The sequence below is a fragment of the Drosophila takahashii genome, chromosome 2L (genome assembly GCF_030179915.1).
Source record: "Drosophila takahashii strain IR98-3 E-12201 chromosome 2L, DtakHiC1v2, whole genome shotgun sequence".
NCBI lineage: Eukaryota > Metazoa > Arthropoda > Insecta > Diptera > Drosophilidae > Drosophila > Drosophila takahashii.
The window spans coordinates 11,985,402-11,997,853 of record NC_091678.1 but is presented as its reverse complement, the minus strand read 5'-3'; the positions used below and the strand labels follow the sequence as shown (position 1 = coordinate 11,997,853).

The 12,452-nt window shown below is 41.6% G+C and overlaps 5 protein-coding genes across 5 annotated transcripts; 1 reads left to right on the top strand and 4 right to left on the bottom strand.

Annotated features, from left to right (window-relative positions):
• Positions 1–92: 92 nt before the first annotated feature.
• On the bottom strand, positions 93–1,785 carry Cyp303a1 (Probable cytochrome P450 303a1). Its single transcript, XM_017158428.3, has one exon. It carries the CDS (start codon positions 1,665–1,667, stop codon positions 147–149), a length of 1,521 nt encoding a protein of 506 aa, XP_017013917.2. The 5' UTR covers positions 1,668–1,785; the 3' UTR covers positions 93–146.
• Positions 1,786–2,874: 1,089 nt separating this feature from the next.
• On the top strand, positions 2,875–3,918 carry LOC108068739 (uncharacterized). Its single transcript, XM_017158485.3, has 2 exons — positions 2,875–2,885; positions 3,279–3,918. The coding sequence occupies exons 1-2, from the start codon at positions 2,875–2,877 to the stop codon at positions 3,916–3,918; spliced, it is 651 nt and encodes a 216-aa protein (XP_017013974.2).
• A 70-nt stretch (positions 3,919–3,988) lies between these two features.
• LOC108068741 (E3 ubiquitin-protein ligase rnf8-B) lies at positions 3,989–4,913 on the bottom strand. Its single transcript, XM_017158487.3, has one exon. The coding sequence runs from the start codon at positions 4,904–4,906 to the stop codon at positions 4,361–4,363; it is 546 nt and encodes a 181-aa protein (XP_017013976.2). The 5' UTR covers positions 4,907–4,913; the 3' UTR covers positions 3,989–4,360.
• Positions 4,914–5,041: 128 nt separating this feature from the next.
• pkaap (A-kinase anchoring protein pkaap) lies at positions 5,042–7,985 on the bottom strand. Its single transcript, XM_017158486.3, has 4 exons — positions 7,820–7,985; positions 7,471–7,701; positions 5,930–6,985; positions 5,042–5,867 (listed from the first exon to the last, which is right to left on the bottom strand). Exons 1-4 carry the CDS (start codon positions 7,845–7,847, stop codon positions 5,353–5,355), a joined length of 1,830 nt encoding a protein of 609 aa, XP_017013975.2. The 5' UTR covers positions 7,848–7,985; the 3' UTR covers positions 5,042–5,352.
• Positions 7,986–8,072: 87 nt separating this feature from the next.
• Positions 8,073–8,761, bottom strand: LOC138913346 (uncharacterized). Its single transcript, XM_070216737.1, has 4 exons — positions 8,636–8,761; positions 8,413–8,565; positions 8,267–8,357; positions 8,073–8,205 (listed from the first exon to the last, which is right to left on the bottom strand). Exons 1-4 carry the CDS (start codon positions 8,754–8,756, stop codon positions 8,139–8,141), a joined length of 432 nt encoding a protein of 143 aa, XP_070072838.1. The 5' UTR covers positions 8,757–8,761; the 3' UTR covers positions 8,073–8,138.
• Positions 8,762–12,452: the final 3,691 nt, after the last annotated feature.

Genomic DNA, 12,452 nt, shown 5'->3' with positions numbered 1-12,452 from the left:
GTGAAGAAAGTGGAAGTGGGGGTTTCATTACGAATGAAAGAAGTGGAAATATGCTTTGAAGAAACTTGTATATTTGATTTTACTGCAAAAATAAGTTTAGGTACACCATAATCCATGACTTTAATTCAACATTAATAGAACCCTTCCTAACTCGATTGTTGCTCTCTAGCTACCAACATGATGTCGTATGGCTTCACGGCAGCGGTGGCTCCTTCGAGGGGAATCTCCTCCGGCACCTGACCAGGAATGGCGACCATTTTAAAGTTCTGCAGCACTGTGGTCGTGAACATAAACAGATTCTGCCTGCCCAACAAATCTCCCATGCAGCGATGACGTCCGAATCCAAAGGGATTGAAGGCTTCCGGTAGTTTCAAGTGACCATCGAAGAGGAACCGCTCGGGATCGAATGCCTCCGGATCGGGAAAGTCCACTGGGTTGATGAGCATTCCCCTGAAGCAAGCTATTACCATTGTGTCCTTGGGTATTTCATATCCCGACAAGCGAGTATCGCAGACAGCTCGATGTGGAATGCCAAAAGTGTGCAGCATAAACATTCGGACCGCTTCCAAGGTGATGGCCTCGCAGTAGGGTAACTTGGAGCGATCTTTGGACCACTCGGGTATGCGCTCCAGGCCCACAACCTCCTTGATTTCCTGGAAGGCACGCTCCTGGATCTCCGGCTGCAGCACCAGGTGCATGAAACAGAAGCCCAGACTCTTGTTGGTCGTCTCCGATCCGGCCAAAAACATGTCCAAGCAAATGGCCAGCAGGCTCTCATCGCTGAACATTCCCTTCTCATCGTTTCCCTCCTCCTGGGCGCGCAGATACGAATCCATCAGATCTCTGGGCTCATCGTAGTTCTTGTAAGTCAAACGATGCAGTTCGATCTCCTTGCTCATAAAGGAGTATAGTGATCTATGACTTTCCACGAAACCATTGTAGCCCGAGTAGTCAGGAGCTATGAATCGAAGTAGGGGAAAGTGACTGAACAGAGCACCCACCATATCGATGTTCTTGAAGAGCTCAAAGAAGGTCTCCAGTAGTTCAGTGATCTCCGGGGAACCAGGTTCATACCGCCTACCGCTCAGCATGCACCAGAGGGTGTTCAAAACGTAGACACTCGTTAGATCGTGCATCTCAATCCGCGCCTGCTTTCCGCCAGACTTCACCACTTGAGCCTTGAGGTCCTGCAGCAAACAGGTGGCCTCGTTGTGGACGATATCCATCATGCCGCTTCTGGCAAAGCCGAAGTTCTTCAAGTGCCGCAGGATAAACCGACGCTGCTCCACCCACATTTCTCCGTCGGTTAGGAGGACCCCCAATCGGGAATTGAAGGTCCTGAGGCGATAGAATATACCATCTGGTCGCCCGTCAATATCCTCGTTCGTCATCATTTCACTAATCGCCTCGTTCGTATAGGCTATAACCACCTTATCCTTGCCAATCTTCAGGCCAAAGAAGCCATAGGGATTCACATATTGCTTGGCAAACACATCGATCACCTTGCAAAACATCCCCAGGCGACATCGCAGCTGGGAAACCTGGAGGGCACTTCCTACTATCGGATACCAACGAGGTCCTGGCGGAAATCTGCGCGGTTTTCGCACTCCTCCAAACAAGATTGCCAACAAGGTGGCGCAGAAAATCCAGATGACCGCATAAAACATGTTTCTCTGTCGTTGCTTTCACTTTTCCCAGTTACGCAATATTATTAGCTGGCTTTTGCAGTTGCTTAGTTATCCTCAGCTTCCTGGTGATCCAGTCCAGAGTCTGATCCCGCACCTGACGTTCACCCAAATCGACTGAATCCGCTCGGTTAGTTGGGCCTGGCTTTTATAGACATCGACGCGAAAAGCTTTTCCTCTTGTTTGAGTTTTCTTTTGGCCATTAAAGTTTACACAAGAGTTGGGGGTTTGCAAAAATTGCAGGCGAAAAGTAATGGAGTTGAAATCGGGGAAGGTTCTACTGATAAAATCTTGAATTTCATAATTCTAATGTAATATTTTCCTAATTCTTTCTAAAATTTATTATTCAAGTGTTTTTACATCAGTATTAAATATTGTAAATTTATTTAAAATTAATTAAATATTTACTAATTATTTAAATGTCAATTAAATAGGATTAGTTTTTAAGAAGGTGTTAGGCTTTTCCAGTATTACATTGAAACAAATTCTTGATATTCACTTAAAAAGCTGATTTAATTAAAGATGTAAGTTTTCTTGGTTTCCATCTACAAAAAGTCTTAAAGAAGATATGTACATTTAAATTTATTTGTTTGGAAAAACGAAAAAACATTATTATACAACATCCCTCGCTTGAACCACTTCCCTTCAGCCTCCAAGACCCAAATCTTCACCCGTCTGACCCACTGCCTTGTGGATAGTTCAACTGCATTTTCCTCGGCGATTAATCGCCGCTAACCAACGACTTTAATGGTCATGGACAACGCCACCAACCACTGGATCACCGCCAAAGTCAAGGAAAACTTGTTGCGTTAAGAAAACCGTGAAAACGCAAATAGAAAAAACCCGTTTGCTCCAAATGAAAGGGAAAACAAATGGAGATGTTGGGATAAGGAGGAGGAAAAGCAGGAGGAGGAGCTGGCCGGACAACTCGTCTGGATGAGGAGGCTATTATGTCATCGGCAGCGCCATTGCGGAAAGCGGTGGGATGGACTTTGTTTTGATGATAACTCCGCGGGTTCCGGTTTTTCGGTTTGGGATTTTGCCGTTTCACGCGATCAAAGTGGAGCTGCCATTGATTTTTGGCATCCAATTGGGGGCTTTAACATGGGGCCACCACTCGCGGATTGCCCATTTGAAGGCTGCCGCTCGAGCTGCACAGACGTGACAGGACGGCTCTTTAGTCCAAAGGATGGGTTTCAGGTGAGCATGAACATGGCGATAAACTGACAAGGAGCTCCACCCAAAAAACGGATAATTAAGTTTTAAAATTTGAATTTTAAAATAACAATTGCAGTGAGTGCATAATAAGAATACGATTTATTTAGTAGGTATTTATTAGCTTTAGGGCCGTTTTCTCGTCCGTCTGTTAAATTTAAAGGAAGCTTTAAAGTTTAAACTCTGATTTCCAATACGATTTCAAGGCCGTTTTCCTTTCTTTAAACTCTTTTTTTTATACGATTTAAAAGTTCAAACTTTAAACCTAACTGATGGATCTGAAAACGGATCTAAATTTCTTAAATATTTAAAATTTTTTTTTTATTTTATGAAAAATTTCTAAATTTCTGAATTTGTATTACATAAACCTCTTTCTAGAATCGTACTCTTAGCTGCCACCGGTCTGGGAGCCATGTACATGATGCATCTTCTGGCCCAGGATTGGGTCAAGATACGACCCATCCGGGGAATAACCCAACTAGCCGGAATGGCCGCTCAGCCTTTTCAACAGGTTCAACAGGCTATTGGAGGCGCAATTGCGCCCATCCAACAAGCCAGCGGAGCTCTGAATTTATTTCGAAGCAGAAGAGATGCGAACTTAAATCATGAACTTGGTTGGGTGCGAAGAACACAGGACTCGGGAGGAGGGAGTGCAAGTGGAAATGGAAAAGTTAGAGCTTCAGGAGGAGTGGTGCCCAGACCGCCACCAGCCATCGATTGGAAGAAGATCCTGTCCAGAGATCCCTTCGAGTGTCTTCAGTCCCTGATTTGTCAACTCATGTCCGGCGCTGAATCGAAGGTTCCGGAGGCTGAGCTGCTCATGGATTATCTGGAATCATCGCTGGAGATGGCTCCGGTCAAGATAGGCCGGGCCTTCAGTCGAGGACTGGCATTGCGGGGTTCCCCGGAGCTCTGCTTCAGCGAATATCCCTTTTGCCTCTATTCCGCCAAAACGATGTTGCGCATCCTGCGGTGGTTTAGTGAAACGGGGGAAGTTCCCGTGGAGGAAGTGGCTTAGTTGTATGATTTTGGCTGCAATAAACTTTAAGGAGTGAGGGAGAGTGAAATGAGGAAGTGAAAAAGTGAGTTTACTTTTTGGTAAAAGGTGTGAAGTGCGTTTAAAGTTAACATTTTCCGTATTTCCTTTTTCGATTTTTCAAAAATATGGAAGTTAATTACTTTATTTTAAATGTTAATTATTTAATTTTAAATTTTTAAGTAAGTTAGAAAATAAAAGTGATTTTATACAATTTGTTGGTAAATTAAGGACAAATTAGATAAGAAAAATGATTATATCACAAATGTGTGACATATTCTTTAACCTCTCTAAATTCCAATAACCAGTTGGATATTCAAAGTGTTTTATGTATGTTTACTTGAAATTTAAATTAAAATAAACTTATACAAAAATGATTAAACATTCAAGAAAAAGCATTAAACAGGACAATACAAATTTTCAATTAAGGTGTCGACGAAGTTCGACCGTAGATCCTTCGCACATCGGAATGGCGAGCACGTCGCCTGCAGATGGGGCAGCGATGGTATCTTCTAATGGCCGTGTGGATGCAGTTGCTGCCGAATAGGTGACCGCATCGCAGCGAGACCAGAAAATGGGCACCGTCCCCCCTCAAGGGCTCCAGGCAAATCGAACAGGTGGTGTCCTCGGCAAGCCTGTCCAGCCGACTACTAATTGTGCGCAGTTCTCTGATGATCAGGTGCTCACCCACGATTAAGGGTCGCTCTTCGGTCGCGTGCTGCATCATCAAGCTCCGCAACTGGTCAAGGAGTCGACGGCGATGAATCATGAGATCCCTCATCTGCGTATTGCACTCCCGCAGCTTGCGGACCTGCTCCTCCAAACTGCCATTCGAATCCACCTGCTGCTCCAAACGCACAAGCTCCTCCTCCTGCTTCTCAATTTCTCCCACGAGAAAAAAGATTTGATCCGACATTTTTTGTTTGTTAGAGTAGTTTGAAAAGAGGATTTGATTTGATTCTCCTTTCATTGAACAAGTTCAACTTGGTTATAGAAAAAGTTTATTAATAACAATAAATTTTCCTTTGTAGTTACCATCAGTATGCAAAAATATTCATATACATTATATATTACAAATGATTAATCATATTAAAACGGAATGAAGTAAAGAGCTTCTTCTGTATATTTGAGATTTGGGTTTGGTTGCTTTAAATAACAAATGAGCGAGCGATAGTTTGGTTAACATTATAAGCTTTCAAAGCCCACAGCATTAACGAAAATAAGTTAAATAAAAATGTCTGATTTGTTCAACATAATTTGTACATAAGATAGAGTAGTAGTAGTAGAGAGCTTCTGTTGCGACTTGTTGCGTTTTGTGCACGCTGCGGGGAGATTCTCGCGTTGATTTGAGCATAAAAGTGTTAACTTAAGAATGGGAATAAGATGACAAAATAAATTCAGTAGCAGTGAAGCACACTATGCCAGCGGAGGAGGAGGAGGAGTCTGGCCACTGAGAGTGACACTCGTAACATCCTTGACAATCATCTCGGCCACCTGCCAGGCGATCTCCTCCTGGACTTTATCCTCCGGCAGATTCACCAGCTTGCGCATGGCATTTTTGATTTTGTTGCCGCTGACACTCAATGACCATGGCTGCGATTTGAGAGCCACTGCGTCCACGGCTTCAAAATCCCGCTCATAACGTCCCAGGGAGTTAACAAAGCCGAATTTCAGTGCTCCCACAGGACGCTGCCACAGAAGTTGAGGGTTCGTCAATTGTCTGGCGTCAATATTGAGATTTCCACTCTGATGATTGATCGACGCTTTCGATGGCATCTGATCCATGGAAGCCAGCAGTGTGTTGTGCTGCGAAATGTGGGTGCAGTCTGACATGGAAAGGGTCTTGCGATGACGCTGCTGGGAATTCGTTGTTTTGCCAGCTCTGCGCAGGCTTAGCTTTTGTTGAAGATTCGCTTGTGGAGTGGAGTTGTCTGTAAAAGAAGAACTCAAGTTAACACAGAATTCAAACACAATATTAAGTGCCAAAACAAACCTCTTTTGACTTTCAGTTCATTCACATAGTTATCGAAAATGTGCGACTTTAGAAAGTCGGCAAAGTACTTTTGCTCCAGATACTTGGCCGTCACGAAGAGGGCCAAATCGAAGGCTTGCCACTGCTCGCCTGGAGCGCAGATGGCCTGTTCCACCCGAGAGCGCAGCTTCTGGGACATCCAGAGACGACATTCGGATTGCAGGGAGAAGTATTTGTCGTATATGATCATGGCATCGCTCTGGGCCGCCTTGCAATCCTCCTCCTTCTCCTCGCCGATGGCAAAGCTCTTGCGAAAGTTTATGCCTGTTATCCAGAACTCCAGACACTCGCGCTCTTGCTGCTGTTCCAGGTACTCGGTGAAGTAGAATAAGGCCAGTTCGCTGTTCAAGACATCATAGATGTTAATGGAACCGCCTTCGATCAACTCCAAACAGTAGGTTGAGTAGTAGCCGCTCTGCAGAAATCCCTGCACATGATCGCGCTCCAACTGCTCCAGCACAAAATCTCTGGCTTCATCGAAGCAACTGGCCGGGATTGGCTTGCTGCACTCGGACTTATCCCTTCCGCAGAGGAGCAGAGATATGTGCGCCAGAATGACGATGGGAAGATCCACTTGCAGGCTGGCATTCACAATTAGATACTTTTGGTAAATGGCAATCGCATCGCTGATGCTGGCCCGCGAAAGTTCAGAGTTTGTGAAGCATTCCGTGCCGGACTTTTGCCTATTGATCTGCTTGTTGGTTTCCGCATAAATGCGGCTCTTCTCGTCGTCCGTGAGGGGTTTCCGCATGGACAGATCGCACAGCGTCTTTAGTTCAGGTACATCTTTGTCATCTTTGTGCGGAGAAGATGGTTCCGCTTTGCTAGGCGGCTCCTCTGCGTCCTTTTTCTCCTGCGAGAGCGCCGCCCGCTTAAAGTTCTCAATGTCCAGGTAGAATTTGATCAGAGGCAGGGCCTGTCGGGTATCCAGATACTGCACGAAGTAGCTCAGGCAGTTGGGATCGTTGACAATGGAAGCCAGGTTCATGGAGAGTCGCGAGTTGTAGGTAAAAATATCTAGGGAAAAAAGAGTTCTAGTCAGTTCTTTGTAATATGATTTTTTCGATATAATTGAGTTTTCGCAAAAATAATAAAAGTCGTGAATCATGAGTTGTTTTTCAATTTTAAGAATAGAGATAGGATGTGCAATTCTTATAAAATGTATGGAGAATATTATCGAATATGTATTCGGGAATATTAACAAATTTAGCTTTGCAAATATCTAAGATATTTGGTGTCTTTTAAGTTGTTTGATTAATCATTATTAAAAAAATATTTATAAAATCAGTGGAATTTTAGATGTACCAGATCAGATTTGATAAGTATATTATTAGGATATCTTTTGAATTTTAGAACAGTTCTGACTTGTATCTTTTAGAAGCCCCTTTATATATGTTTATCCATCGATTTGCCAATCTCGGCAAGATTCCCACCCTGATCAGTTGCGACTTAAAGGTGAGAACGCGATGAGCAATTGAATAATGAGGCGGTGAGGTAATTACCATCGTTGCTGGAGAGACTGATACCATCGGAGAGGGCACCTCCTCCTACTCCTCCTCCTCCGGATCCCACGCCCTCCTCCTCCGCCTCTAGGAACACCTCGTCGCAGAAACTGGTTGTCGAGCGCAGAGAGTGGCGCTTGTGGGCCACAGCTCCGTCGGTGGTGTCCACATCATCTGATGTTTGGCCACAATTGGCATCCGTGGCAATATCTTGGCTGCTGCGACGACGGCCTAAATAAAAGAAAACAAAATAATTGGTGTCAACAGAAGGGCGAAGATGAGGAAAAGCAGGTGGGCGGGGGAGTTGGGTGAAAACAGCAGCGAAAAACGTTGAGATTCGGACACTCACTGGCTTGCCTCTTGATGTAATTTAACATCTTTACATTCTCCGGCTTTCGCTGACTTCGGGAAGCGTTGCTTGTGCCTTATTTCTCCGATTTACTGCAGGAATTAACGAATTTATTTAATGCGATGCGGAGGCGACGGTAAATATTATCAATATGTCAGGGATGGGATGGGATGCGATGTCAGTGATGCGGCTAAAACTAGTGATGGCACCGCATCACAGAGATGAGTAACTAGACTAGCCACTTTGGCTAGAATACAACAAAAAGTAAAATGTTCCGAAAACCAAAAAATAATAAAAGTAAAAAATTAAATAAAATAAATTAAATGTGCTTCGGACATCCGCAGTTTGCCGTTCCGGTGGACGACTGCGGAACTGATCTGCGAGTTCTGGAAAGTAAATTACAGCCGTTTTGAAATATAATATTAGGTAAAAAACGAAATGGAATACCTTTCCGGTTCGTCCAGTCCCTGCCAGTATTGATGATTTGGGCTGAGAAATGGTAAACGCTTTTCATCCTCGATTACAATGTCCTTTAGGTCTAATGAAATAATGCATTATGAACAGCTTTTAAGCTGAATTTATTTTATACTTACGTTGTGATAAGGGAATATTCTGCATGTCCGTACAGGGAACCCGCTGGTTCCGAGAAACTGCCGGGACCTGGTCCACCCTCCCGGCAGAGTAGGAGTGTTTCTCTGGGGCCACAGGTTTATTATATAGCATCCTCGCAAATATTGGGACATTTGCTGTAAATATTTAGGAAAGTATTAAGTAAATTTAAAATTCTTTTTTTTTAACTGTAATTAAATACTGTACCTCGCTCTTCGCATTCCTTGAAGTTGCGAAACTCCCTTTGAGCCTTCTTTTTTTGGAGAAAGCGTCTCACGACTTCAGAAACGTCTTCGAGGACGTCCTCTTCCTCCTCAGCCGGCTCCATGTTTCGTCAGGTTACTTTACCTTTTTTTTGTCAAGCTTCTTGGTCAGATCAGCACACTTGAACTCGATGTTGATCACTGTTTAGAAATGACGGATCTTTGGCCGCGTTGCCACCTAATGCATTTCACAAGCTTGATCACGCTTCAGATTTTTTTGAATCGAAACTGCGAGGATTACAAATAGACTCTTCCCATAGAGTCCACCCGTGTGAAGCGGTTGGGATGTTTGGCAAATGCGAAACTCGTGTTCCCACTGAGCTCCATCCACCATCCAATAACAGCTGACTGAAGAGCAGTTGCTCAGCTCAACATTAACGAAGGGGGATTTCATCTCGGGAAAACTGTCGTAAAATTTCGTTCTCCTAATCCTTTGTAAAGTAATACAATAAATAGATTAAGGTAATAGTTAAAAAACATATCTGAACATTTTTAACATATCCTATAACGAGTATGCATATGTATGTATGTGCATATTGCTGACTGGGGGAGAGGCTAACCTCCCGTACCCCACACTCCGCTCTCTCTCACACTAACCAATATTAATATGGCAAATTTGTAAACAAAACCTAATTTTTGCTGTTTTGGTAATTTATAACAACCTTGGAACTTTTTAGGAGTACATACATAGTACACTTTTAATTAGTATTAAATATTATTTACGAAGTGCAGAACATATTCTGAGACTTCGCTGCAAACATTGATGTTTGCGTACGCAGAACAGCTAAAATTTTGGCCCACTCATAGCAACCTGTTTGCGAATGCTTTTCCGCCTATAATAAACTACAAAAAATGGAAAAAAACCGAAAGAAAATAATGAGCTAAAGCATTATTTAATTTTTTGCCGCCATCGATTTGATTTGTTCTCGCAGTCATCGTTCCATTTTCCACAGTCAAGAGGAAGAATTCAGAGTTGCGCCCGAAAAACAAAGTCAAGGTACGTCAAAATTGGATGCCGGACTAACTGTGTAATTTTCGGAACGGCAAAACCTTACGGACCATCCGTTCAACGGATGGTGGAAGGAGTTCTGTGGGAAGACCCAATAAATGTGGGAATATAGTTAATTAAAGTGAAATATGGCAAGCTCTGCTAAAACTTAAATATAAATTTTAGTTAATTTAACTATGGTCATAGTATACTTAAATAAACATAAATTAACATACTGTGCTATTACTATGGTTTGCTACGATTTACTACGGATTACTACGATTTACTACGGTTTACTACGGTTTACCACGATTTACTACGGTTTACCACGATTTACTACGATTTACTACGGTTTACTACGGTTTGCTACGGTTTACTACGGTTTACTACGATTTACTACGGTTTACTACGTTCCATTTTCCACAGTCAAGAGGAATTCAGAGTTGCACCGAAAAACCATCGTCTAACTATCGAATAAAAGAGCCCGTCAAAGTCCGTCAAAATTGGATGCCGGACTATCTGGGAAATTTTCGGAAGGGCAAAACCTTGCGGACCATCCGTTCAACGGATGGTGGAAGTTCTGTGGGAAGACCCAATAAATGTTGGAATAAATAGTTAATTAAAGTTAAATATGGCCATATTTTGATTAATTAAATTTACTAAAACTTAAATATTCATTTTAGTTAATTTAACTATGGTCACAGTATACTTAAATAAACATAAATTAACATACTGTGCTATTACTACGGCTTACTACGATTAACTACAATTTACTACGATTTACTACGATTAACTCCGATTTACTACAATTTACTACAATTTACTTCGGTTTACTACGATTTACTACGATTTACTACGGTTTACTACGATTTACTACGGTTTACTACGATTTACTTCGCTTTGCTACGATTTACTACAATTTACTACGGTTTACTACGATTTACTACGGTTTACTACGTTCCATTTTCCACAGTCAAGAGGAATTCAGAGTTGCACCGAAAAACCATCGTCTAACTATCGAATAAAAGAGCCCGTCAAAGTCCGTCAAAATTGGATGCCGGACTAACTGGGAAATTTTCGGAAGGGCAAAACCTTGCGGACCATCCGTTCAACGGATGGTGGAAGTTCTGTGGGAAGACCCAATAAATGTTGGAATAAATAGTTTATTAAAGTTAAATATGGCCATATTTTGATTTAAATTTACTAACACTTAAATATTAATTTTAATTTAATTTAACTGTGGTCATAGTATACTTAAATAAACATAAATTAACATACTGTGCTATTACTATGGTTTGCTACGATTTACTACGAATTACTACGATTTACTACGGTTTACTACGGTTTACCACGATTTACTACGGTTTACCACGATTTACTACGATTTACTACGATTTACTTCGGTTTGCTACGATTTACTACAATTTACTACGGTTTACTACGATTTACTACGGTTTACTACGTTCCATTTTCCACAGTCAAGAGGAATTCAGAGTTGCACCGAAAAAACATCGAGTAACTATCGCATAAAAGAGCCCTTCAAAGTCCATCAAAATTGGATGGCGGACTAACTGGGAAATTTTCGGAATGGCAAAACCTTACGGACCATCCGTTCAACGGATGGTGGAAGGAGTTCTGTGGGAAGACTTAATAAATGTGGGAATATAGTTAATTAAAGTGAAATATGGCAAGCTCTGCTAAAACTTAAATATAAATTTTAGTTAATTTAACTATGGTCATAGTATACTTAAATAAACATAAATTAACATACTGTGCTATTACTATGGTTTACTACGATTTACTACAATTTACTACGGTTTACTACAATTTACTACGCCTTACTACGGTTTACTACGATTTACTACGGTTTACTACGTTCCATTTTCCACAGTCAAGAGAAAGAATTTAGAGTTGCACCGAAAAAACATAATACAGTTTATTATTCTATGACAAGCGACCCCGATTTGGCGTGTTTTCAGATGAAACACGCACGGTTGTAAAATTAGGTCACACTTATAAACCGATAACCCGATAAGCACTGAAATGTTAAAGAAGAGTCTTCCTTCTTAACGGAAGTAACTTAATAATTAAAAAAAAAAAAAAGAAAAGCTATATCTCAGAGAAGATGAGAATGATATAATATACAATATAATTTGTTTACTATTAATTTCCATTTCATTTAGGTAAGAGTATCAGTCTTAAAAAAGATCCATCAATTTAGTATCTGAAAAGAAAATGTAACTTTATCTTGTTGTAAGCATATTTTTAAGCTGTATATTTGCGCTGCCCTACAGCGACAGTTCCTTTGTTAAAGAGATCAAACAATTTAGTATCTGAAAAGAAAATGTAACTTTATCATGTTGTAAGGCATATTTTTAAGCTGCATACTTACTTTTCTTTCGCAGCTGCTCTACAGCTACTCGCGCGTAGTTATTGGGTGGTCGGATGTGCTCCCGGACGTTCGAATTCAATATTCTTTTGCACCCTGTGCTAAAGCTACAAAGGTCGCACTGCCTCAGCTCCTCATATTGTTTTCTTTTGAGCCGGTAGAGGCTGCTCGAACTGATCCCGTACTTCAGCTTGGAGCTCCCGCGCTGCTTTTTTTCTTTATACTGTTGCTTAGAAATGTCCTCTTCTTTCTCCTTCATCTCCTTCGCTTTCTCCTACTTTGCTACATTATTTTAAGTTAACAGTGTCTGCTAACTAATTACTGTTCCCCCCGAGTACAAAAATATACCAATTATTTAACATATCAAAAACCAAGATATTAAAC